General features: G+C 39.6%; 1 protein-coding gene across 4 annotated transcripts in view; it reads left to right on the top strand.

The window, feature by feature from the left end:
• The first annotated feature begins 1,031 nt into the window (after positions 1-1,031).
• LOC131231940 (signal peptidase complex subunit 3B-like) overlaps positions 1,032-27,801 on the top strand; it is a 64,385-nt gene continuing 37,615 nt past the window's right edge. Inside the window, exons 1-4 of one of the 4 annotated variants that reach the window (XM_058228345.1) lie at positions 1,032-1,284; positions 1,489-1,536; positions 9,326-9,388; positions 16,938-16,991. In XM_058228345.1, coding sequence (XP_058084328.1) covers positions 1,159-1,284; positions 1,489-1,536; positions 9,326-9,388; positions 16,938-16,991 — 291 coding nt within the window. In that variant the 5' untranslated portion in view covers positions 1,032-1,158. The remainder of the gene's footprint in view (positions 1,285-1,488; positions 1,537-9,325; positions 9,389-16,937; positions 16,992-27,801) is intronic. The other 3 variants (XM_058228344.1, XM_058228342.1, XM_058228343.1) reach the window with 3 other exon arrangements.

The following is a 27,801-nucleotide window of genomic DNA, read 5'->3' as shown; positions in this document are numbered from 1 at the left end:
CCTATTAATAGAAGCCAACAAAGTTAAGAGTAGGATTAGAACCGGGGATATTCGACTATCATTTTGCATAAAAAAGGATATCAGATCTCCTATTTTCCTTCTTTCATTTCAAATCAATTTGCATTCCAGTCCACACATCCGAGACATATCAAAACCATACACTCACTTTCTTTTATCTTTTATTCTACGATACTTTATTTTGTCCATCTTTTTGTTTTAAACTTTATTTTGCCTACTCGGGGTCTAAACCCTATGCAGTAAGGTTAAGTATTGTTTTGTTTTCTCCTTTTACCTATACAGAGTCTTAAGCTCTGCGGAGCATTGCTAGATATAATAATGCTGAAACTTTACCGAATAATTTTTTTTTGCAAAATCCTATAAAGTAGAGGCCACATACCGTGAGAACGGAAAATGGTGTCTAACCCATTACTTTTCTGTAATCGAAACCTTTAAATATATGGTCATAGATTAACTGCAGAAGTCACTTAAGTAAGAGAATCACATGGTTTCTTAAACTTTTAAATTTCATTTAGCTAATGATGACTACAAGTTAAATGCACTTTTACCTTTAAGCTAATCCCGTATTTAAATCATATCAAACTAAACTAGAGCAACATGGAAAAAGAGCCAAGCAAGTGAGGGCATGTAGCATTCACAGGCTGCTGCTTTAAAATGATAGGAATAAAAAAGAAAAAAAGATGGACAAGGTAGACAACAGTGTGCACGCAAAGGACTGTCCACTAGCCACCTTGCTACTGGCAGCGTCAGCAGACAATCCACATCCCTCCTAAAGTCGCCACCATCCAATGCCCAATGAAAGATGCATTAGACGGGTGGATTGACCTGGTTGCTTAGGCGTCTCATTTTACGGTTGGGCTGCAATGCATGGGATGACCATTTAGATGCAATTCAAACACCACATTCGACAACTTGTGTGGCTCCGAGTGGAGCGGGTGTTGTGTAGTGCAATGTAAAATCAAGCCTCTGCGATCGTCGAGTTGGCCAGTGGCATCGGCCGGTGTCGCACTTTCTCTTAAAATTGGTGGTGAACTATCACCCTAAACTGCCGTTCATAATTCGTCCGTTCGTTCTTACGGGCCATCGCAAGCCATTTCGGACAGAAAAGAAGCAGAAGAAGATAGACATAGAGAGACGGGGATGCATTCCTTCGGATACCGTGCGAACGCGGTGCTAACGTTCGCCGTGACGATACTGGCGGTAATGTGCGCCATGGCCTCTCTCTCCGACACTCTCAACGTTCCCTCTCCGTCTGCAGATGTCAAGGTATTATAATCCCTTTCTTTTCTTTTCGTTCTTATATATTTTTCTGCCCCAGTTTCCTTCAAATCCTTCAAATCTAATGATAGAACAACATCTCTCCGTTGTTTCTTTCCCATCGGATTTTTTCTCAGTCTCCGGTTTCTTGCTTTCTTGTTCTTTATTCCTCTCTAATCTCCATTATTATTATTATTAATTTTTATTTTGTAGGTGCTGAATGTGAACTGGTTTCAGAAGCAGCCCAATGGACATGATGAGGTGGGGCCCACCTCTCCCACTTCCTTTTTTTCTTTCTATATAAATATTTGTTAAAATTGTGGTTATTACGCTGGGATGCTCCCTCTGGACTACCACGTGATGATCCATCGCCTTTGTATGTACGGTGAGGTTCTAATTTCTTGTGATGTTTTTGTCACTTGGCCCATTTCATGGTGGGATCTCCTAGATGAATGGTTTGGATCACCATGGGATGGGAAGAAGGCTTGTGATTTAAGATCACCAGCGGCTGCATGTTTCCTCTGTTTTGCTTTTTTATTTTCATTACTGGGGAGCTAACTTCTAATAGTCCTGGTTTAAGATACCAGTTTCTATCCTTGTCTTGCCACTCATCTATCTCAACGTCCTCATGTCAGCCACACTTATCCTATGAACATGTTATTCCTTAATTGCACAACATTTTCCACACAAAGCATCCCAAGTCTTTTACTTATCCTATGAAATTTCTCTTTCATTATATGTCATACCTGTGTACTTGGTGCAACCCATTTATCAAGTCAACGGGATATCAACACCCAAATCACAAAGAAATGGATAATAGTATGCCAAAAGAATAATGGAATAGAGAGGGAGAAATAACTATTGTTATCAAACTTCTTCTTAAATTAATTGTGGGAAACTCACACTTAGAAAATTTTAAAATGCTTACTTCCTGCACCACCCCACCTTTTACATACCCTAAAGGAACCTTTAATGAGGATCCCCCAACTAAGAGATTGATTTCAAATTAATCTAATCTACCTAAGATGGTAAAAGCCTAATAATGGTAAAAGAAAATTTAGGAGTAATCCTAATTTTTTTTTGACCACATCTTTAAATCAGCCCAATATAATCATCACATCCTTCTATCTCTCGTAAATGATAAATTATAGGTCTTGATTTTATGCCTCGAATATATAAATAAACAGTCCAAAATCAACACATGCTGAACTCCATACTAGGCTGTGGGCCTTGCATCATTCCCCTTGGGTTGGAAAGAACTCGACTCCGACGTGTTGGACGCTTTATACAAGTAGTAGAGGTTTGGATTCAATCTTTACAATTCGTCACCTGTGATCCATATGCATTTAGAACAAGGCTTGTTCTTCCATTTCACTAAGTATTGCTTGTATTAGCCCCATCGAGTGTAGTAGTCTTTATATGCAATACTTGTTCAACTTCTTCTTTTTTTCTTTGGGAGTTGTTTATCCATGTTGATAATGACTTCATATTGCATGTTAGACATCTCGCCATGGTACTCGAAAAATCTGCCACATTGAAAGTTGACGAGATATCTAAGTCATCCGGCAACTCGATCTCATAGGTAATGTCACCCAACTTCCTCTTAAATCGGCATGGACTAATTTTCTTAGACGTAGAGCTTGTTGTAACTTCCCTTAGGGAACATTTCTATGTAGAGATAAAGCATAACTAAGTCACATTCTTTATGTCTTCTCCCACTAATGTTCATTTGCAGCCTCTCAATACTTGGTGTTGCATTCTTCAATCTTCTTCTTTATCTGAGCTTGCAAGTTTTGGATGTGCTTGGCAAAAGCATTAGCATCTTTGCTCATTGGATCTTTTATCAGTAATGGTAAAGTCAAGTAAATGATGTGGACTTCTCCCATTTATGATTTCAAATGGAGATTGTTAGATTTACAGAGTTGTTATAGGCAAACTCGGCTTGGGGTAGAGTAAAGTCCCACTAAGAAACATCTTCACTTATGATACTCCTCAATAGGGTACAAAGTCACTTGTTGACTACCTCGGTTTGGCCATCTGCTTGAGGATAATATATGCGCAAGAGAATTGAAGCTTAGTCCCAAAATTGCTTTTATAAAGTGTGCTAGATGTGCCCCACAAACTTCGAATCGTAGTCCAAAGTTATTATTTTTGGTAACTTGTGAAGTTGCACAATTTTTGTGAAGAATATGTTGGCGGCGTGCAATGTTTTAAATATCGTTATCGCGTAATGTATCGCACCCTTGGGATATGGATACATATCGGTTATTGCATGGGATATATCAGTTGTATAGCGTAATGTATCGTTGGGAAACATGGGAACATTGGGAAAATGGTGGAATTTTTCAATGAAACTTCAGGGATTATTGAAAAAGACATTAAGAACTAAAGACTCTGGATGCAATGTGATGATACTGGAAAGACTGCTAACCCTAGACATGGCAATATGAAAACCTACCCTAAATGCGATATGAAAACCTTATGCTAAACCCTAGGGTTTGATACCAAAATTTGATGCAGGATGGATAGGCTAAACTATAATAATGATGCGAATGAATTAATAAACGGATTATTAGAGTAAATCAAAATATAAAATGTGGCCAATCTATCACAAATTTAAAGAAATCAAGTAATCAACTATGCCCAAATTCAAGGTTATATCACAATCCCGCAGATAGATCTTAAGATTATCAATCGGAAACGACCCAATGGAAGGTACAACTTCCATCTATCATAGGATTTGATCTAAATACGAGGATTCGCTTGTGCTTTATTAGGGTTTAAAAGAATTAGGGTTTGACAACTTAACGTTTATGGAATTTAGGAGATTAGGGTTTGGAAGGGTTAGGGGGGTTTAAAGGATCAAGGACCAAAAAGGGGGGGGGGGGGGGGATGGCGTGATGTGATTTGGAAGGAAACAAAAGATAAAGAAAGAAAATAGAGAGAGGGAAGAAGAGAAAAGTGAAAAGAATACATTGAAGAGAAGAAAAAAGGGAGAGAAGATGGTTGGAATCACTCCATGGCTTCACAACAAACTCCAATCACGGGAAGCTTTTCTTTGCTCAAAGCAACAAAGAAGAAAATTTTATTTTCAATATCCCCCCTAGGGCTTCACACGCCCAACCCTTTAATAGTCTTTTTGGGATGTTTTTACAAAAATACTCTTATTGCATATAAAATGTCTAAATTGCCCTTATTTCAACTAAATTATAAAATAAACCAAAATACCTAAATAAATAAATAAAATAACTAAATTACACCATCCCAATGGCTCCATTGTGTCCAATGGTCCACGATCAAGATGATCCATTGTCATGATCCAATAGTCCACGTGCGAAATCCAATGGTCCAACACCCCTAAGCAACCCGCTTGCATCTTCCTAATGTAGGGTCTTCAAAGATGCACGGTCATGCATGTGGTGTCTTCAACGGGGCTAGGAACTTAAATTGGGCCCACTAGGCCCTATGTAATGATCATCTAGCCATAACAAAACTGGGGTAACTCTCCTTCGTCTCTAATAAACTCTAAAAGGAGCTCGGATGTCCTCATCACTGAGTGGCATGACAAGCCACTTGCATAGCTCGTCTTGAGTCTTAAATGCGATCTTCCACTTGTCCTTGGGTCAGATACTATTTGATAATATCCCGTCCTCAAATTGATCTTTAAAAAGACCATTGCTCCATGCATAATGTCCAACATATCGTCCAAGTGAGGAATGGAAACCGGTTTTTGATAGTAATTTGGTTGATTGCATGACTGTCTACACATATCATCCATGATTCATCTTTCATGGGGGTTAATAATGCAAGAACAAAACTTGGTGATGTGCTTTCCTGAATTAAACCCTTTTGCAATAACTCAGTAACCTATCTGTGGAGCTCGACATGTTTGGTTGGACTCGTTTGGTAGTGCACAAGATTCAATAGACTCAAACTTGGCACTAAATCAATGAAGTGTTGAATGTTCCTCATTGGAAGAAGTCCAACTGAGAGTTCTTCCAACACCAAATCTTCATATTAGTGAAGAAGCTCTTGTATAGGAGGCGGAACATTTGATTGTTTTTGGTCTTCTTTAACAACCAAGACATAAATGATGGAAGTCTCCTTGCTTTCCTCTTCAAACTTTTTTACATTGAGCAAATTTTCGTCTGTATTAGATTTGTGTGCTGGAAGATGTTTCATTGACTGTAATGTGATATTAACACTATCTTTAATGAAGGAATAGGTGTTAGCCCGAGTCAAATGTACCATATCTTGGCCCCACAACTATGGTCTCCCTAACAAAATGTAGCATGCATCCAAAGGGATCATGTCACATGTTAGAGGCATTAAGAGTGATGACTAAAGGGTACTAGTCAAGGACAATGGGATCAATGAAAGTTGGAGAAGCTATTGTCAGAACTTAAATGATAATCACTCTGAGAGCATAGGGATAGAAGGAATTATAAACTTAAATGACATTGGAGTCCATAGATACTTTCGTAGGATTATGGTATCTAATGTGAAAGAGGCTTTGATAAAGATGAAAACAAGAAAGACTCATAGACTAGATGGTATGCCAATAGAGGTTTGGAAGTGTGTGGAGATAATGGGTTAGTTTGGTGGACAAAGTTGTTCAAAAAGATTATAAGATTGAAGAAAATGGCAGTTTGATGGAGGAAAAGTACTGTTGTACCTGTTTATAAGAATAAAGGAGCGATACAAAGTTGCACTAACTATCATGGGATTAAACTTGTGAGCCATACGAGTGATCAGGTAAAGACTAGGGCATGAGATGAATGTATCAGAAAATCAATTTGGTTTCATGCTAGGGAGGTTTGCCACTGAAGTTGTTTTCCTACTTGGACAATTGATAGAGAAATATGGAGAGTGGAAGAAGGATCTCTACAAGGTCTTTGTAGACGTAGAGAAAGCTTAAGATATGGTCCTCAAAGAGTTAATATGGTGGGTGTTGGGAAAGCAAACGTTTCAAGTGGATATGTTGACATAATTAAGGATATGTATGAGGGAGTGGCGACAAATGTGAGGACCACTAGTGGAGAGACAAGTGAGTTTCCAATTAGTGTAGGCTTGCACCCGGGGTTGACATTGAGTCCGTACCTTTTCGTATTTGTTATAGATGAGTTAACAAGGCATTTATAGGAAGAGATCCCATGGTGTATGTTGTTTGCAGATGACATAGTTTTGATTGATAAGACGAGGGGGAGCTTAAACGCGAAGCTAGATTTAGGAGCGGTGCGTAGAATTTAAAGAATTTTAAATTAGTCGGACTAAAATAGTGTATATGGAGTGCAATTTTAGTAATAATAGGGGTGAATCAAGGAATTAGTTAAGGTTGCTGATCAAGAAGTTTCCCAAAGGACCAATTTTGGTATCTTGGGTCGATAATTCATAAGAGTGGAGAGATTGACAAGGATGTTGACCATAGAAATAAAGGGAGGTGGAAGAAATGGAAATATGCCTCTGGAGTTTTATGTAATTGTCGTGTACTAAACCTGAAAGGGAAATTTTATAGGATAACTATGTGACCAGACATGCTTTATGGGATGAAATGTTGGGCAGTTAAGAAACATGTTCGTAGGATGAATGCAGTGTGGGTGTTAGGAGTAGAATTAGAAATAAGATGGATGAGTGACAAGCAAAGGAATGATAGAATTATAAATGAATGCATTCAAGAGAAGTTAGGAGTAGCACTAATGGGTAATCAGATGAGGGAAAGTAGACTTAGATGGTTTGGTTATGTGCAATGGAGACTAAGAACTGCACTGGTTAGGAGTGAGTTTTTACAAGTTGAAGGCTCTAAAAGGAGATGAGGAAGGCCCAAAAGGACGTGGGTGGAGGTACTAAGAAAATACTTGATGACATATGGTCTAGCTAAAGTTATGACCCTTGATAGAGTGGACTGGCGGAAGAGGATTCATGTAGCCAACCCCAATTAATTGGGATAAGGCTTAGATGATGATGATGATTTATATATGGCCCAATATCCTCTCGCTAGAAGGTGTGTGGTGGGTATGTGTTTGTGAAATCATGTTCTCCTGATCTATTGGAAGAAATAACTTGACCTCACATAAGACCTCTGGGGACTGGGAGGCATGTTGATCCATTAATAAGATCCCAGCAATAAGACCAATAGAGAAATAATGTCTCCATAAAGTGTACAAGACCATGGAAATACAGTTCTACGGCTGACGGATGAGCCTACACAACCAATTGAAGGCCCACCTATTCTATTTTTTAGAATGGTGAGATTCTGAAAGTTGATGCCTGACACTGTTGGCTTGAAAAATCGTTATCGAGTGAAGTTGGTGCGAGTCAAGGTGTCAGATTACCTGCATGTTTTCTTGTTGAGAAGGGATTCATTATTCCAACCACAGAAAATTAGTTGTGCACAAGGAAGGCGTGGCCATAGTAAGTTATAATAGAATGGTTTAAGGTTCCTCCTTGCACCTGGAACATTGTTGCTTCGTAGCGTAATCTTTGTTTCTTCTGACAACCCATTGGTTCAATGTGAATAAATGTAGCGACATTTTCCCTATCAGTCTTATGGACAGTTAGCGCTCATGTTCCTTATGTTTAAGTGGGTAAATGTTGAGATATGACACCATGAGTCTGATATGAGAACCAACAGCGAGCAAAACCGCCACTGACCAAGCTTCTAATGGAATCCCATAGAATATGAACCAGCTGGATAGTTTTGTAGCCAATACCATTCTTTCCAGCAAAGGATATTAGAGATTGGGCCATCCACGTTAATAGATTTACCATCCAAGAATCTACCTGAATTGATATGGGGCTGTAGCTTGAGCCCCCACCTAGATGTGGATTTGATAGAATACTCTTGCTCAAGCAGGTTCCATCTCCTACCCACCCATCGAGTCACTTTCTTATTTGAGGTGGTTTCAGATCTGACGATGAGCACAAACAATCTTTTCCAAGATCTTCTGATTCTCCATAACCACCCTAGAGTCAACATTAACGGTCTCCTTCCCTCCCGATAATAGTATGTCGACAACTGCTGAACAGGCCTCCTGCAAAATGGATGGTGAGACTTCGTTCCAGCCATGGTAGATAATGTTATCTCCTCTCTGTACATTTTTTATTTTTTTATGAAAGATTTATCTCCTCTCTGTACATTTGATTCTCTTCTGAGATTAGAATTGATTTCCTTCAGTGTCACTACTTTCCCTTTGTCCTCCGTCCTCTCTCTCTCTCTCTCTTGCTCAAGAAGTTTGATGTCCTCTTTTATTTCATGCCGGAGAACCTTCCAGACATATCTGGAGAAACTGGCTGTCAGCTTCCTATTTCCAAGGATACACCCATCCATACTGTCATTGCAATTGCTGCCTCTTCAATATGTGCAAATCATACGAAGGCAAAGCCCCCATAATCCAGTTCTCTCCACCAGGATCGCGGTGTCCATATCATTGCTGAATCTTCCAAAGTACGGCAGAATTCTGTGATGTTCCATTCTTTTGGGAAGATTTTCCATAAAGACTGTGAAGAGATTGCCACCAGTCACTTTAGATTTGAGCTTCATCTTTTGTTCCACACAGTAATTCAGCCGTCCTTATTTGCTTCTCTCATCTCCATCCTACCTCCATCTCCATCACTGCCTGTCTCCTTTTATCCCTATCTTTTTTTGTCGCAATAAATGACCACTGAGCATTGCATGGCAATAGATGACGACTGATTCACTGACCATTCCATCATCCAAAGACTCATAACAACCCACAACTCAATAAAGTAAATCACAGTCTTCTTCTGTTTTTTTGTTCCTTTTCCCCCCGTAAATCACATTTTTTTAGTATACTGTTGTTGTGAGTTGCAGTTTCATTTAATTGTGATTGTATATACGTTTTCACACAAACTGCTGAAAAAAGTCAGCAATCCATTTATGTTGTTCTTGAAATTGTCTTCGCAATGTCCTGATATATTTACTCTTTAGTGTTTTACGTTCTTATGAATTCCCTGTTGGTCCTAGAGTAACCGTTAAGGCTTTAGTGATCTTGGGTCCAGTTGAAGTTAATCTTTTACTTATGCCTTGCAGGTCAGCTTGGCATTGAATATATCAGCAGACCTACAGTGGATGTTTACATGGAACACAAAACAGGTCTGCCATGGAGAAGTATTGTTTACTGTGATCATGAATTTCTCTGTTCATAGTTCTTGTTAAGTGGGTTTTGGTAGTCACCATTTTACTCTGCATTCCAGCTAGTATTCAGCTTGAATAGTCATCTGATTGATAATAATTTCGAACGGTGGAAAGATGATTTCTTGGCATGAACTCCATTTCCTTACTCCATTGTGATGAGGTTGAATTAGATCATGTTTTACTTTAACATGTACACATTGAATGTTTTGGAGTTTATTACATTTTTGTCAACTTTTTTCATAAATTCTTTATAGATTTTGAGTTAGAAAACAAGTCTAATGGTTGCCAAGTATGCTACCAAGAATGGTCTATGCAGGTCCATATTGTGCTACAAATAAAAGCAGCCACATAAAACTTTCAAACTGCTTTGAAGTAGTGTTTTAAATAGCAGTAGCGTGTTGCATACATTCAGCCCTCTATAGCGTGTGGCGTAAGTAGCGTAAGCTACACAATACTTCTATTTTTTTTATATATTTAAAAATAGGAAAAATATGATAAATAGTAAGAAAAGAATATATAAAAATGCTTAAAAGATGATTTTTTTCAAGTATTAGCATGTTCAAACAAGTTATTAATGATCATTTATCAAAAGCCAATCCACATATATAAACCAAATAAAATCTTGATCACATCAGCAACTTTCTAAGAAAACCACTTTAATTAATAATGTCTAATTGAAATCGCAATTCACAATTCTGAAAAGAAATTAAAATCCTGCAGGTTTAGACTATTAAGTACAAAATACGAAATACAATTATCATTAATAAAAAAGCGTAGTGTAACCTACATACGTTATGCACACACTACATACGCTATGCGTACGCTACGGCAATACATATGCTAGACGTACACTACGACCCTTGGAGTGTATGCTTCAGGGATTTATGCTATTTTCTAACGCTACATAGCATCATAGTTGCACTACGCTATTCAAAACATTGCTTTGATGTTTAGAGTTATAATTCAACATTGAAGAAGTGAAATCTTCTCTAACTTTTCCTCTAATCAGTTGATTTTTGTTTGAAGGGCTCCAGTTTTGTCAGAGGCAGACATATAGAGCTTAATTCATATTGTGCTATAAATAAAAGCAGCCACGTAAAACATTTAAAGTGTTTTGAACTTTAGAGTTACTATTTCAGCATTGAAGAAATGAAATCATCTTCCACTCATCCTATAAGTGGTTGATTTAAGGGCCAAGTTATGTCAGGGGCAAGGAAATAGAGCTTAATGCTTGAAAGGTTTCATCTGCGACCGCAATTTGCAGTGAAACTAATGGTCATTGAGAAAGATGGCCATGAGGAAATGAAGACTTGCTTCACCCTGCATTTTATTGAAATCTTGGTCACAGTTCATGTGATACTTGTTTAAGTTGATATCAAGTTTGCCCCTGGAAAGACCTGTAGTGGAACCAATGTTTACTGTATCGTTATCGTGTTATGTATTGGGATTCGGATACGTATTGATTGTATCACGTTAATTTATCGCACTTTTTGGGAAACATGGGGAAACATTGGTAAATTGGTTGAATTTTTCACCATTGGTAAATTGTCGTTATCATTATCACCAGACCCATCACGTGCATTGCTTTTTGTCTCACTCTCAGTGTTGGATAAGGTCATGTCACCACGTGTCCCATGTGATAGTGATGTTGCGGGCTGCCCTTGTGACACTGCCTCCTCTATATGCGTCTCTGGTTGCCCATCTTAAATGTCCAAGTCATCTGACTTAAACCCACTTGTAAAGTGGGTCCTCTGTATCCTCTCCAACATATGCATGCTGGCCGATTGTCATCAAGTTCAATTGGTCCTCTTGTGCTTTTTTTTTTTTTTTCTTTCTTCTGTACATGGCAGCCTCTTTCATAACTTCATGTTATAGCGGCAGTATACTAGCTTCTAACGTCGCTTGTACCCAAATCTGTTGTGCTCGTTTGTTTGAATGAGTGAGAAGTTACTCTAATTTCTTTTACAGGGTGAGGAGGGCACCGTCTCTGAAGCACACGAATAGCCAATTGATGTAAAGTCTCGCAATCATTTCCAAACATAGCCCACCATTTGCGTACGAAATAGATAAATTTTGTACTAGTTTCACATTTACTACTAAAATATGGGAACTAACTTTTAAGTTGTAAGAGGTAACTAATGCAACAACTCACATGCCATCATCTGGCTCCTTGCCTTCCACACGGCCTTGCACCCAAACATTCCAATAACATTGCGGAATTTAACAATCTGTTGATGTCATTTAACATTAAGTGTGAGTATAAAGTTTTTGGTGAAGTTAGAGAAAATGTAAGTGCAAAACATATTTATCTCATTATCAATGCTACTTTTCCTCAAATAGTTGGGTAATAGCTTATAATATAACCTCATGCACAACCCTCTTTAAGGTATTGTCTTCATAAAGTCTATGGTTGTAGTGGTACTTGGGATTCAGGAAGTATATTGAAACCCAATATGGTGCAAACATTCACAAATCAACATGATAAAATAGCCGTACAATAAACTACTGTAGCATATAGACAACAAAAACTAAATCATGTATCTACTTACCAGCTTGATGAAGTGGGTGCGAAAGGGTCATTTCCTAATAGTTATCAATTATTGCGTGCAACCATTTATATGCTTCGAGGATTTTAACCTGGATGGCTTCTCTCAGTAACTGCATGGACGCATACAAGGATCCCATCGACAAATGTCTCATTATCTACTATCCTCAACACTACATATATTGGCTTTATTATCTACTCTCCAAGCTACTCTCTTCCTATTCTGATTCCAATCTGTATATTTCAAGTGCTGGAAAGTTCTCGTAGCTCCTCCCTGTTTTTTAGGAGGTTATTTAGGGTGATGTAATTTGTGGTGAATCGAATCTGTCGCGCCCCAAACTCGGGAATCGGGCTCACAAAATTCCCGATCGCCGAATCCGACACCGACAGCCTCCGTGGTACCCCATTCTCGGCTCCCAGCACCCATATACTGGATTCTGATCCTGGGATCCTACAAGGAGGATTTTCAACGTGATTTTTTTTTTGTAAGAAGCATAACTATAAGCATAATCCATACACAAACAATAACATCATCACCACATATCCACTAATAAAATCACTCGAGTATAATGCTGAAAGGGAAATACACACATGAAACAAAAACTCCGAAGCTCTAGCACGCCCTGTCTCAATGCTGCTGCGACCTAACGTCACCTGCACGCAACGGTCATGCATAAGCTTACAAGAAGCTTAGAGGGTGGTGTAAGTGTGTGCAATGCACGTGCCAAGCATATAGATGTCAGAGTAAGCGGAAATATTAGCAAGTCCATATAAATATCAGAGTAAGCGGAAATACTGGTGGGTCCCTAAATACCATCAGCCTTATCCAAGCTATGCAATGCAAAGACATAATAAGCCAATGTCATATATTGAGGAAACAATGTAGGTCGGCTATGCAATGCAGAGACATAGTAAGCCAAATGTCATGTATTGTGGATGCAATGCGATATGCGATATGCAAATCCTTACGAGTCCATGAATACCGTCAGCCGTATCTAGGCCATGCAATGCAGAAACATAGTAAACCAAATGTCTTATGCTGAGGGTGCAATGCAATATTGGTTTCTGGCCATCTACAATTCAGAGTTATGATCATGTGGGACTCACATCTGGTGAAAAGAAGGATCCATCTGGTAGCTCTATGTATGGGCTTTAAAAGGTATAAGGCGATCCTTATTTGTTTGGTTTATACAATTTACGGTGGTGTCCCAAAATGAGTACTTGGAGGAAATGTGCAGGAAACACAGTGCAGAATCAGTTTTGGCCCGATCTTGAGTACGTCCCATGATCACAGGGGACCACCTTTCAGTGTCCCATCAAGTGCCCTTGGTTGTACTATATATGTACTTAAAAAACTATAAGTTGGGACCAACTGGTTGTGTACACATAATATTTGATATAGGGCCAAACATAGGTACTTTGATTTTTTGCACATAATTTTCTGCACAACCATGCCTTGTCCCATTTTGGGATCCACTCCCTGATCATGTAGGGTCTGATTTAGCCCGAATAAAATATTATTTATCTATTCATTGGTATAGGTTAAAGGTTCTAAGTGGTGGCCTACTCATATCTCCATCGTGTGGTCTACTATAGAGGCCCAAAGTTGGTACGAAACACAAATAATCAGACAATTTTCAGCAATGGGGTCTGTCACAACTTAGGGCCCAATTTCCAAACACTTAGGGATCATTCTTGACAAAAAAAGGTGGGACATCCTAGCTCACTTATATAAGGATTAAACATCCCCCAAAGTGGGACCCTTAACTACAGAGTGTGGGGCCTACTACAAGGTGTCAAAGAGGCCTACATGAAATACAATCAAGTACCTAGAAAATTTCAGCAAACAGAAAGTGCAAAGGAAATGAAATAGATCCAATGGCAAGTGGGGCCCACATGCTAGCAAACCATAGATAAGAGACAAAAATATACATGGGTTTCCAGATTGGATGAACTAATAAAATGCATAAATCACAAGTGATCCCACATCCAAGTGGGTCAATAAGAGGATGAATGTTATGTACAACATATACACATCTAGTAGCACATGAAATATATTAATCAAATTTTTATAATCAGATTCTCTGTTGGAAAATCCGATCCAATGGATGGTTTAATAATACATCATTTAGGCTGTATATAGATTTCCAACCATACAGAGTCTTGGATCCATCTGGACCATACAAAACAATTTAAGGTTTATCCTTATGGAAGTATCTGTCAGTTCAGAACTTTCTAAATTTTATTATGAAAGAATCTGATCATAGGAACCATCCATATGATTATTTACTATCTCAAGTTAAGAACAAATATCAAATGCATCGGACCGTTGGAATCACAGATATTGACCACACAAGAATGGTCATAACAAACCCCCAAATACATCTTTCATATAAGGTCAAGATCTCAGCCGTCCGAACTCCGATTGAGTCTTATTATATACTGTTGGAAAGCTAGTTCGATTTTCTATGAATCCAACGGAACATATATTTTTAATACCTTCATTAAAGGAGTTAAAAATGGGTCCGTTTTAGGCAAATCGGAATCCTGCATGTGTTGCTGGACAACAACCAAGTAAACTTGATGTTACGGATGATTGGACCATTGGATGGCTACGAAATTTGGTCCAGAGTTAGTTCATATTGTGGTTCATATTATTCCTAAGTTTCAACTCTGATCTTAGCATGGTCGATTTTATATGATTTTTAGAACTTGCTGTCCAAATACAAAAACAGGATTACATGTGAAGGGTGTGGATATGATGTTCATCATGGTGGACCATACATCAGAAAATCAGGTGGGAAATCCTATTCCCACCCAAAACGAGGGCGTAGATGGCCTTAAACAAATAGTACATTAGTAAACATCATGATGGGGTCCATGGAGGATGGCCCCATCATGGATACATACATGCAAGTCATGGTGGGCCATTGGCCACACCCAAGGTCCAAGATGGGATCTCTACCATTAATTGGTAGGTCCCACTTGTCCCATGCATGAAAATGAAGAAATCTACCCTAAAGAGCACTCACCTCTCCTCTTCTTGCTCCCTAGTATTCCAAAGCTCCCAAGGTGCTTCTTTAATGGTGGAGATGGTGCTTCAATGGTTGGATTGGGTGAGATTTGCTAAGAAGAGGGTTGGTGTGATGGGTTCTTTCTCTCCTTGCTTGGACGTCCAAGGTCCCCTTGGGTTGCAAATGAGGAAGATGGGAGAGAATGGGAGGGAGAGAGAGGTATAGGGAAGTCATCATGGGGTGTAAGAGGTAATCATGCTGTCGGCGCTGGATTCGGAGATCGGGAATTTTGTGAGCCCGGTTCCTGAGTTTGGGGTGCGACAGCATCGCCCTAGGCCGCACTATATCCTTACCACACCTTACGCACATCTTAGATAGTAACCAGGTATGGTTGTAGATGAAATTTGTGATCAATTGTGCATAGTAACCGGGTATGGTTGTAGATGAAATTTGTGATCAATTGTGCATCAGTGACAACAATCTTCACTGAAGGCCTATCCTCTATCACCTCCAACATGAGATCTATGCAACGGGTTGCATAGGGGTTCTAGTACATATGGTACTTTCTCATTATCGTCTTCCCCACCTTAAAAATGCGCTCCCATTGTCTTAACGTATTGCACGATGTTTTTCTTGCTCACGTCTTTCATGGCATCATGCATCGGCCCATATATGTAATCTGAAATTTTGATCTTTTTGCTAGCAGCTATGGATTTTAAGAAAACCGTTCGACCCCTACAATTGATCGTAAAATTTATGACCAACATCCTTGCTGGTCCGGTCCACCCGTCATACGTCACAGTGTAGCCGTACATCTCCTGCGACTAACGAAACCCATACACATAACGCTGCATTTCATCATACTCTTCATCTAAATATTTGCCCATTATTTCACGTGGCGTGTGTGGCACCACACCCTCACCCCTATGCTACAAGTCACTGATTATATTCTTGAAGTGTGGGTTCGTTGCTGCATTTGCAAGGATGTGATCATAAATAAAAAGCTTTGTATTGAACTTTTCCACATTCTTTCTCACATCCCCTCCTCTAAACATTTCCTTCAGTTTCTTCGATGTTCCCTCAGCCTCATTGTACATCCTCAGATATGAAGTTAGATCCGATACCTGCATGCTATTGATGTGGCCCAGACCCTATATCCGTCCTCTTCTGCTATCCCCTCCACTCCTCCCTCGAATTGCCCCTTTCTCCACTATCCCCTTCGCCACTACCCCTGCCCTGCTCCCCCTTGCTCCACTCCTTACACCACGCTCATGCATAGACCCCTCAAATGTGGGCCTACTCGCCTCCCACTACCTCTGTTGATCCATCTTCCAGTGATCCTGTAAAGACTCTTCAACAGTGTGTCTATAATAAGGATCGTCCTCCTCATCGAAATTCACTACATCATGTCAATGGTTTCTCTTGTTCCAGCGAAAGAAAAAAGTTCTGTGCTGCCTATAACATCGCTGGGTTTAGAAGATCCTAGCCTTCATACAAACCAGTTGGTTTCTCTTGTTCTAGTGAAAGAGAAAAGCCTTGTAATTTGGTTTCTCTTATTCATGCAAACAATTGACATGATAGATCAGCCGCGGGTGTGGAATGCCTATAACATTGCCGGGTTTAGAAGATTATAGCCTTCCAATATTATGCCACTTACATGAATTGTTGTTGTTGATATCCCTATGAAAATCCTTGTAAGCAACAGAAATGGAAAAGAAAACTCATTTTCATTGGAGTGCAACTTGTTTACCTAACAACAGAAATAACTTCTCATTTCTAGGCATTTCCTGGAAATGTCTGTTTCATAAAATTTTGATTTCTGTATGGTCATTTTCTCGGTCCCAAACAGGCCCTTAGGCTGGAAAAATGACTTCTCCAGTCTCGTGTCCTTTAGATGAAATAAAGTGATTCCATATCTCAACCAATATTTGTTCTTTACATACTGCAGGTATTCGTTTTTGTAGCAGCTGAGTATGAGACCCCACAGAATTCTCTGAATCAGGTGATCTTTGATACATCCACCTTTGATCTGTTGTTATGTTTCTCTTTTAGTTTGTAAGCAAGGGACAGGAACCTGGATTATTGCTGCATAATTTGACTCCATACAACTAGATTGCCAGATATCGATTAAAACAGTATAAAGAATGGAAGATGCAATTAAATCTGCTTCCATTTACAATGCTTGAATACTAGAGATTTTTTAAAAAAATCTTTTCTTCATATTTGGATCAACATGGACATTGAAAAAGCTTTTGGTTCACATGTTTTCCAACATATATGGAGACCTATTCTTAATATATTTGACGTCTGTCACCAGGCATTTGTTCTTCCAAATATTATATTCACTTTCTAAATGACCAATGAGGAAAAGGAATATTGACTTCAACTGGACAGTCATGCATTGTTCTTCTCACCCTCTTTTTTTTTTTTTTTGAATCCTTTTTGTATAGATTACCTTCTCATCCTTATATGCCAATATTTTTCATTCTGAGTTCTAAATCTCTAAAGATCTTCATATGAGTAATTTCATTTGTTGGTCATGTTGGAAATATATTGTCTAGTCAACTTATTTGGCATTGGATGCTAGAGTCTTTTTATTTTTTGCAAATTTTTTTCTGTTTGCAAGTTTCCTTTTCAGGGTAATGCATCATCATTAAGCTACGGCCTGTTTGGATTACCAATTATCATGATAATGTGAAGGAAAAGTGTCATCATTATGATTTTACCACTACTAAACCAAACACGAAAATCGTCAGTCAAATGCAGATGTTTTCCAGATTATGGGTAAAGGAATTTGTAATTATTGCACTTTTTCATGGCATTACTGGAGAAATCTCAAATCCAAATAGTGACATTAGTGTATGGATGTGATGATTTGATATTAAAGTAATGGAATAGTGCCATCATTACGATTTTATCGCAGATGAAGCAAACACGGCAATTGATGGTCAAATGCAGATGTTGTCAGTAGATAGGTAAAGCAATTTGTAATCATTGCACTTTTCCTTTAGATTACTGTGATAACTGCTAATCCAAACAGGCCCTAAAGTGCAATATTAGTCATGATCGTGTTAGCATGTGAGTGGTGTTTGTTCTGCATGCATCAATGGGCTGCCTAGTATTCCCTGTAGCCAACTATTCAATGTCCTACTTTTGGTCTTATGGTGAACATTTCTGTGCTTTTGCACTTAGCGGCATGTCAACTTCTCCTCTATGACCCTACCTTACTTGTTCACCCATTGGAATGTGCATGTAATAGTTAGTCTAGGTTTAATTTTGGATGGGATCGTGCTGGCATGTGTGTTGTCAATGTGGGCCATTTTCATGACTTTTCCAAGAGCCTGGGTAAAAGAGGAAGGTTAATGTCTGGTGGAAAGCTGATGATAAATGTTTGTGAATCTACCATTAAAAGATGACGCCTGATGATATCAAGTTTGACATATGATCATCTTAATTCGTTGCTAACTTATGATATTGTCATCAATGCGATGCATGTCTGGCTTATCGTCATCACCATCATCATTACAACCATTCTCCCAGCAATTTGGGATCGGCTATGCAAAATTGCAAATCATGTTTCACCAATTAATTAGAAATAGGAATTCTCATGATTGCTTGGCAAAAGTTTCATGACCTGCTCCTACCTGACATTTTCCCTCTGGTTGAATACTTCTCAGTTTCAATTCTTTTCATGGAGATGGATGTTGGTTTTTTGATGTTCTCATCGATTTATGATCCTAATCATCTGGATAATCGCAAGGAATTGTGGCAGGAACACTAGGGCATTGGATCAAGATGGAATACTTTATGGTATGTGGGAAGGGATTTAGCATTTATTCGGTTCTTCTTCTAGGAAAAGAGGGGAAGCGGAATTATGAGCGTTATTAGGAGTTTCTCAGAATCAGCTGGTAGAAAGGAGATGTGTGACCTTCCCATGAGTTTACATGGTGTAACAGGAAAACCCAACTATGTCCAAACTTGATAGATTCTTAGTTTTGATTGGTTAGGGGGTAAATTGTCCTAGGATTCTTATGTCTGGTCCTTTTGGTCTAATGTAGAACCATTGCCCTTTTTTAGTGGTCCTAGGACCCTGGACCATTCCGTCTCGAATTGATGTGGTTTGAGAAGAAAAGGGTTCAAAGAGAATTTAATTAAAATCCTATTTTAGCCTTTAAAAAGAAAGGGTTCAAAGTGAAGGTGAAAGGGTGGTGTTGGTTGGAGGGTGGGCTGGCTATAAATTGATGCAAAAAGTGAAGAGTTAAAAGGCTTGGTTAAAGAGTGGAAGAAGGAATTCTTTTACTCACCAGTAAGTTCAAAACCTGTGATTCTTGAGGCTATAGAGGCTAGATAGGAAGGAAAAAGGCAAGATATCCATGGGAGGTAGCATCCCAAGTATGAATTTACAAGGGAAGTGGAGGAAATTAAACGACATCAAAGGTCTTGAATGATTTCGCTAAAGAGGACAAAAACATGGAATTTCTCCATGGGATTGGTGATGCTCTTAGGATAGTGAATACAATATGTAGCTTAGTAGTAAATGCATGGAGAGTGGAGAAGGGCAGGAAATTTGTAGTGAAATAGTTTAGCTCTATAAGGATCTTCTATTAGAGGACATTTAACAGCTTGACATAGACCTAAGCATGACAATCTTCAATTTGGGTATAATTCTAATGAAGAGTCAAATCGAGTTTAGTGTCCTATTGGAGAGGAAGAAGTTAAGAAGGTTGTGTGTGATAAAGCCCCTTGGCCTGATGGTTTCTTGGTCACACTATTCCTGCAATTTTGGAAGATGATAAAGGGGCTTTGTTGGAATTTATTGGAATCCTATGGAAGGGGGAGACTATCTAAGGAGATTTGACGGAGACTATGTAAAGAGCTTTGACAAAACTCTGAATTTGGTGTGATGTAGGATAACTAGCCACTTACTCTAAAAGCTTGAAATGATAGAGCATGGTGAATCAATCCCATTATCTCATAGCTCGGGCCCCACATCTTATGGGCTAAGACCTCGGCCGAACCCCCCTCGTGGGCCCCATTTCACATAGGTTCCGCTTCACACGAGCCACTCGCTTTACACGGGTGGGGCCGGCCTCACACGAGCCACCCGCCTCACATGGGTGGCTCACCCTGAGTGTGCCCCTGCATCCCACAGGCCACCCCACTCGAGCTAGGTGTGAAAATGCCTCTGCATTAATCACCCCCAGTGAGGAGTCTCGAACATGAGACCTCCCGCTCTAATACCACTTTGATGCAGTACAACTATTCACTTTAAAAGCTCAAATTAATAGAGCATGGCGAATCAATCCCTTTATCTGATAGCCTAGGCCCCACATCCCATAGGTTAGGACCTCTTCCGAACCCCCCTCGTAGGCCCCACTTCACATGGGTTCCGCTTCACACAAGCCACCTGCTTCGCACAGGTGGGGCCCGCCTCACACGAGCCACCCACCTCACATGGGTGGTCCACTCCGAGTGTGCCCCTACATCCCATAGGCCACCCCACTTGAGCCCGGTGTGAAAATGCCCTTACATTATGGTGTATCGATGGAAACCTGGGGGAGTTTGTCTTGAAAGGAGATATGGAAGAAAAGAGGAGAAAGAATTCGAGGATCCTTGGTATTTGAGGCGTTTGGATTGTAATTTGACAACCAAACACCTCTCAAGCATTTACAAAGCCAAAGAAACCTCTCTCTAATATCTTAATTTCATTCCAAAACTCAAAGCTACTTTGCGATGCTCATTACAAGGTATTTATAGATTTCCTACAATAAACTTCTAACTTCTGACTAATCATGTGATTAGCGTGCTAATCCAATCAACCATCTACTAATAAAATAAAAACTAACTCCAATAACCTTATAATTTCCTAACTAAAAACTGATAAATAACAAGTAAAAGAAAATTGTTAAACTAACCTCACTAAAGCTCAAAATTGCAAAGAATCCAAAATAGCAATGACCTTGTTGTCATTCTTCTCGATGTGGGCCCTTAAGATAAGTGAGGCCAACATGGGCTGTGCAAAACTCCCCCTACTGAAGAGAACTTGTCCTATGGGATATGATGTTTGATGTTGAATGCATTTGTAGGGTGGATTTGAATTGAGAAATAGAGGTTATAGTTGTATCTTGCAAGGTATTCCGTAATAGTAACAGTGGCTGTAACAGCCACCACCGTTACCTTTATGATATGTGCTATAACGACTGTTATGGTCTCATTTTTTTTTAGTGAAAAAAAAAAATAAAAATGAAAAATCTGTATCGACCGATAATGGATCGTTACGGCCTTTACATGGGGTGTAATGGGCCGTTACGAGGGCTGTAACAACCATTAGGGATCATTTTTTCTGTAATGGCCGTTACAGCCATTACGACCCCATTACGTGTAATGGTTGCTACTGTTACCTCTACATAATGACCTTTATGAGCTCATAATGGCCGTTACGGCACACCATGCTCCAATGTGTTCAAGTGTCTGAATGTAGGGCCATTGGTCCCAACACAAAGGGTTTTGCTATCCTCTGCTTTGGAAATTCGTTGGCTAATGTGTCATGATTGGGGCACTGAGAAAGATGAACATTGAGATATAGTCGTGGCCCGTTGACCACCCCTTTTGGTCGAAAAGGTCTTGCCCCTGAGGTCGGTTGACGGGCAACTTTCAAACAATGCTGGTGTTATTTAGCTTCAACACAAGCAAGGTCACGTGAAGATTCATCACCAATTACCTTTTGTGCTTTGGTATCAAACACTCTTGTCATCATGAATTATGTTGAGAGGAAAGAACATGGAGAGATGGCATTCACATTCCTCTTGAACAGGTTGGGGTGTTGCCTCCATCGGCACCAATGAAAAATTGGAAACCTTATGCTGCCATAACACATTGCAACCGCATACTCCTTGCTAATAGAAAAATGAAAGAGAGTATAGCTTAGTTGTGTTTATCGGTATATGCGTACCCACAGCCCAACCAGTTTGCTTTTGACAATCACCCACCCCTCATTCACGTCAGCTTGTGGTTTATCAGCATATGCGTACCCACAGCCCAACCAGTTTGCTTTCGACAATCACCCACCCCTCATTCATGTCAGCTTGTGGTTGGATCTCGCTAGCTGTGAACGGGTATCCCGTTGTGACAAATGTGATGTGATCCTTAAGGATCATAGTGTCATCTGCCTTAGACTCTTCAAAAATTTTGACACCATGCCTAGGGTCCGCTGAAGAGGTGGGATCTTCCTAAATGCTTCATGGTTTGATAGGACCTGCATCAAAGATCTGGTCTCCTATGGCTCTTCAAGGCTACCAACTCTGTGTTATAGACTGGATCTCAGCTCAAGTTTTGGATCTCAATCAGGTCATCTTCAAAGATGGGCTTCCAAATGAAGGAATCCTCATGGAAGTTTGGATCCCCAACATCTGCTATGCGATGAAGCAAATCCCTGTTCAAGATTGGGCTCTTGCCAAAACCAGTTTCTTAATTCACATTTCGTGCACCATGTCTTGAACGAAATGGTGATCAAGATCCAAAGGTTTTCCATCGTCATGAGGCATGGATTCCTTGCAGCTTTTGGCTTGCTGGCCATGTACTCTCACAAATTGCTCATTGCTGGTTGTTGATGTGAAAATCAAGCAACTCTAGTGGCCTAGCCTTGGAATTTAAACCACAATGGTTGCATGTAGTTGAATTGGGAGAACTCCTTAGTCATCATTTAATGCAACTTTGATCACGTGGAGATCTTGGGTTTCCCTCAGCTTGGATTCCTTGCAGCTTCTGACTTGTCGGCCTTGTACCCTCTCATCGCTCATTGCCTTTGTTGTTGATGTGAAAATTGAGCAACCCTGTGGCCAGATCTAGCCTCGGAAGTTAACCACAATGATTGTATGTAGTTGGAATGAGAGAACTCCTTGGTCATCATTTGACGCAACTTTGTGCGCGTGGAGATATTGGGTTTCTCTTGGCACTTTCACACACAGTGGGTTTGCTTCCACCACGACAATGCTTGACCATTGAAACGAGATGCCACTATCTTAACAAGCTAATCTTTCAGCAGTTTGTGGAAATCAAACACTTGCTTGACAGTTTGAGCCACCCATCAAAATTGTCGATGTGGAGTCCGCTGTAGAACTTCAGAATCTTGATCTTGACACCAAGATCAAGCCGATTGTCTTCTGCTTGCCGCGCTCTTATCCGATCTTCCCTCATACACCCTCTGCGCAAAGGCACGTGACGGTGGGAAGAAGAATCTAAATAATTTGAAGTTTTTGCATCTACACTTCCATGAAACAAAAGGGAACCACACACTTTGCATGTTGATAACACTTTGAGTTGTTGTTGAAGATGCTCGATTTACTCTTCGCGAGGATCTATTGCATTCTCTTATGGCGCTGTGCGCTCATGCCAATTCCCGTGAGGTGGCATTGAAACAACTTTTACAAATCTCGAAATACTTGAGACTTCTTTAATAAACATGCTTTTGCTTCACTACTTGAATGCTCTTTTCATGTCCGTAAATCGTCAAAGGTTATTGATTGAACCACTGCGATTACTCCCCCAAAGCTTCAACTCCCTATCCATGAGAGTTGAGAAGGATTTTTGTTGAAATCATGCTCTAATGCTTGATATTGGGAAGGAAGACCCAGGATACGACTTTTACCCTAACAAAAGCAGCATTAGCTAAAATACCAATCTATTTTATATCATTGTTTTGTTGCCTTATTTAAACATTAGGAAACTTGAGAAGTTGCAAAGAGTTTTTTTTTGGGCAAGGAATGCCAATAAACACAAACTTCATTTAGTTGAATGGGATTTTGTGTGTTCTCTTGTCACAATGGGGACTAGTAATTCAAAGACGTATGTCATTAATGTAGCCTTATTGGGGTAGTGGGGGTTTATTGATGCTGAAGAATATGGTGTGAAGTTGCTTGTAACAAGGGATGTCTCAAGATAGATATAGGTGCATGGAAAGCAGCATTCAAGGCCGAGGCTAATTCAGAGGGAGTAGTGTTTGATGTTGGGCATTGTTGGTGTTGTGTGAACCTCGAATCTGGAACGTGCTTCTCTGTTCAAGCTTGAAGACAAAAAGAGGCTACGGTTTCAAAGCGCTGTTTGGTTGTGATAGACAGGTGGTAACCAAGCCTTGTCTTCAGAACCTTTCAAATGGAGATTATTTATTTATTTTTATTTTGTTCGTTTACAGGCCTTCCTCCAACATTCTAGTTTTGGGTGGGATTGATGATGTTGTGTGAACCTTGAATCCAAGGTTCACTTCTCTGTTTAGGCTTGAAGACAAAAAGAGGCTATGGTTTCATAGCGCTATTTGGTTGTGATGGACAGGGTGGTAACCATGCCTCGTTTTTTCCAAAACCTTTCAAATGAAGAAAATTTTGATTTTGTTCGTTTACAAGCCTTCAAGCATTCTAGTCCCTTGTTGCATAGTGTGCACCAGGTGGAGGTGGTGTTAGAGGGAATGACAGTTTTAAGATAAAATTTTTTTATAGCTTGCTTTGCAATGGGATGGTAGGAACTTTGGTGGCGTCGATTGGTGCGATTCTTTTAGGGTCCTTAAACAGTGGTGGTGTTTGGGTATTTTTTTAGGCAGTGTTCAAAGTATCGATATTGGTACGTGTATCATCTGGATAGGGAAACACATATCAATATTGTTAATACTATCATTGATACTAAAAAAATTGCCAACTTAGGGAACATTGGGAAAAATGTGGAATTTTTTAATGAAACCTTAGGAGATGTTATAAAACACATGTTTACACATTTAGGAACAAAATAATGCCAAAAACAACTGTACATTAAAAGTTTCCATTTTATAGGGGCCTAAGTCATGTGGTGTTGGAAAAAATAGTGCAATAATATCCAACATGAGTTCATTTCATTCAAATACCACACAATGCGAGTAGCAAAACATCCATTCTTAAAATGAGGAAATTTGGATTTCACTAATACTCAAATGTTGATTTGTTTTGCCACAAATCCATGTCAATGCATAAGAATCATGCATATGTGATGCAGGACACATGTAACGTGGAGATTATGAAAGAGTCCATAAAGTAATTCAATTAAAATATGCTAAACCCAGCAAGTAATTAAGAATAAACAATAGAAAATAAAATCTTATTTAAACTAAATCACATGCCCGCATACTAAGAAATCACATAAATCAGTTAAAACTAGGCCCGATGGAAGGATAGAACTTCCAATTTAGCATAGGCACGTTCCACACTCAAGGGATAGAGTTTTACGTTTTATGATTAGGGTTAGGAAGGAGAAAATCTAAAATTTGGAAAATTAGGGTTCATGCGAATTGGGGATTTTGGAATTAGGATTTTTAGAGGGGAAAATAGGAAATTGAATATCTGAGGTTTAGAAGGTTGTAATGGAAGGGAAAAGAGGAAGACAAGAAAAGAAGAAGAAGAATACCTTTCGAAGAAGAGGAAGAGGAAGGATGTACCTTGGGGAATCCACCACCAAACAAGTTTCTACCCTTTCACAATTTCAATTGGAAGGGAGGCCCTAGAAAACAAAGAGGAAAATTCCTTCACACAAGAGAGCTTCTCTCTCTCTCTCTCTCTCTCTCTCTCTCCACTAGGGTTGGAACTCCACCCCCCTTGTGCATTTGGAATTAAAAATCTAGCATAATTACAACTATGCCACTCACTTAAGTGAAGTGGCTCATCATGCAAAATAAGAAAACTAAAACATTTATTATTAATCTAAACCATCAAATAAATTCTAAAAATAATAAAAAACATTAAAAAAAAAACAAAATTAGAGTCCAAGGGGACCAAATCTAAAATATCTGCTGGCCTGATGGCCTAATCAACAGGATCTAACAGTCGGATCGACACGAAATAAAAATCCTATGACTAAAATGATTTCCCAAGCAGCCCACATACATCATCCCAAAGTGGGATCTTCAAAATGGCTCGGCGGGCCCCATTTGGAACTCATCTCTCATCTACAAAGAAAGCTGCGCTGATGTAGGTGGCCGTCTTCATCTTTGGTATACACCCGAGTAGGTCCTCTGATTTTCCCATCAATTCCCCTCGGCTGAGGAGATTTTACCTTTGGCGAAATAAAGCTGTAGTGATGCTCGAGGAGATCCGGGTCTCGTTGCTGAAGCTCTGCCTCTGCAATCCACGTACTGTCTGATTTTAGTCTGCCCCTCCACTTGACAAGGTACTCTTGGTAACCGCTATGTCGTGTGGAAACTGCTTCTTCATTTAAGATATCCTTTATCTCTTCTCTTCTCATAGGTATGGATGGTACGGATGGTAAATGTTGAGAAGAGGGGTCAGGTAATGGCCATGGGTTTTGGGACAGGGCAGGGGCATCATCATCAAAGTTCATGTGAGGGTTAGGGAAAGGTCCATGAAATAGTACAAGATCTTCCACATTAAATGTGGAATTGATACCCATGTTAGGTGGAAGATCCATCAAGTAAGCATTCGAACCCAATCTTTTCAAGATTTTATATTGTCCAGTGTTACGGGCTTGTCTGTGGAAACCGTTTTGGACGTATTTTAATCATGACTTCATCACTCATAACAAACTCTTTAAATTTATGGCGTGAGTTAGCAATCATTTTGTATGTTTCATTACTTATATTTATTCTTTTTCTAATCTCCTCATGCAAGTCATGCATATGTTATGTAGATGCATGTGCAGACTTTGAAGGCCTATGGAACAAAGACATGGGTATGCAATATATAGGCTCGTCCGATTTGTGCTTTGGAATAATAACATGGGACTCCTCCAATACCGGACTCACCTTAACGGTAACTCTGCACTACCCTCAGGTGACATCTCCATAATAACCTTAGGTGTGACCTGACTTGCCACGTGGGCATACAATGTCAAATTAGTTTTAATATCTCTTTCAGACTCTTTGGCATTAACTATAGGAAGAGACTCAAGTTGGAGTTTCATCACTCCTTCAGGACCACGTTTCTTGACGTCCTCCTTTTTCGAGGTGCTTTTTAGTGGGAGAGACTTCAAGACAATCCTTTTGCCTCCATATAGAAACGAACACGTATTCAAGCGATCGAACAGTGTTGCGTCCCTATCATATAACCAAGGCCTGCCCAAAATGATGCGGCCTATATCCATAGGCAAAACATCACACCACAATGTGTCCGTATAGGAACCAAACTGGATGGGAATTGGACAACACTGAGAAACTAGAATCAAAGATGCGTCAACCCATGAGACTCGATAGGGCTAAGGGTGAGGAACGACTAACATACCTAAGCGGCCCCCCATGCTAGTAGAGACCACATTGATGCAACTGCCAGTATCAATGATCACCTTGCAATTTATGCCACCACACTTGGCATAAGTATGAAAAATTGAATTCCTGCGCCAATCATCACTTTCTATAATTTGGCTTAAGGTGCAAATAATAATTGCAAGTGGCGCAATCTCAATTTGATCCCGACATGTGATTGGACATCTCCCTAGTGTCGTGTTTCACCTAAAGGGAGGCTTCAAGCTGATTGACACATGCATTGATCATGGTCAATTGAGTTGCGGTGGTCCTATTGTACGCTTCAATAGCTGTCAAACGGTTGTTGATAACGTTAAGGGCCTCAACAATCTGCTCTAGATTCATAGTGGGATGTAAACCAAAGCCACGTTCAGAACGAGTGGCCATACACAAGGTAACTTTTAGGGGAAAACCTAAATCATAGGGTAATGTTATGATAAAGACAAAGCCAACCTAGAAATCAAGTTGGACACACTAGGGACACTAATCTGAAAATTCAGCAAGAGTGTAATCTGAAAATTTAGCAAGAGTGTAATTTATC

Source organism: Magnolia sinica, chromosome 17, assembly GCF_029962835.1.
Source record: "Magnolia sinica isolate HGM2019 chromosome 17, MsV1, whole genome shotgun sequence".
In the NCBI taxonomy this organism is placed as follows: domain Eukaryota; kingdom Viridiplantae; phylum Streptophyta; class Magnoliopsida; order Magnoliales; family Magnoliaceae; genus Magnolia; species Magnolia sinica.
This window is presented reverse-complemented; position numbering and strand designations above follow the sequence as displayed.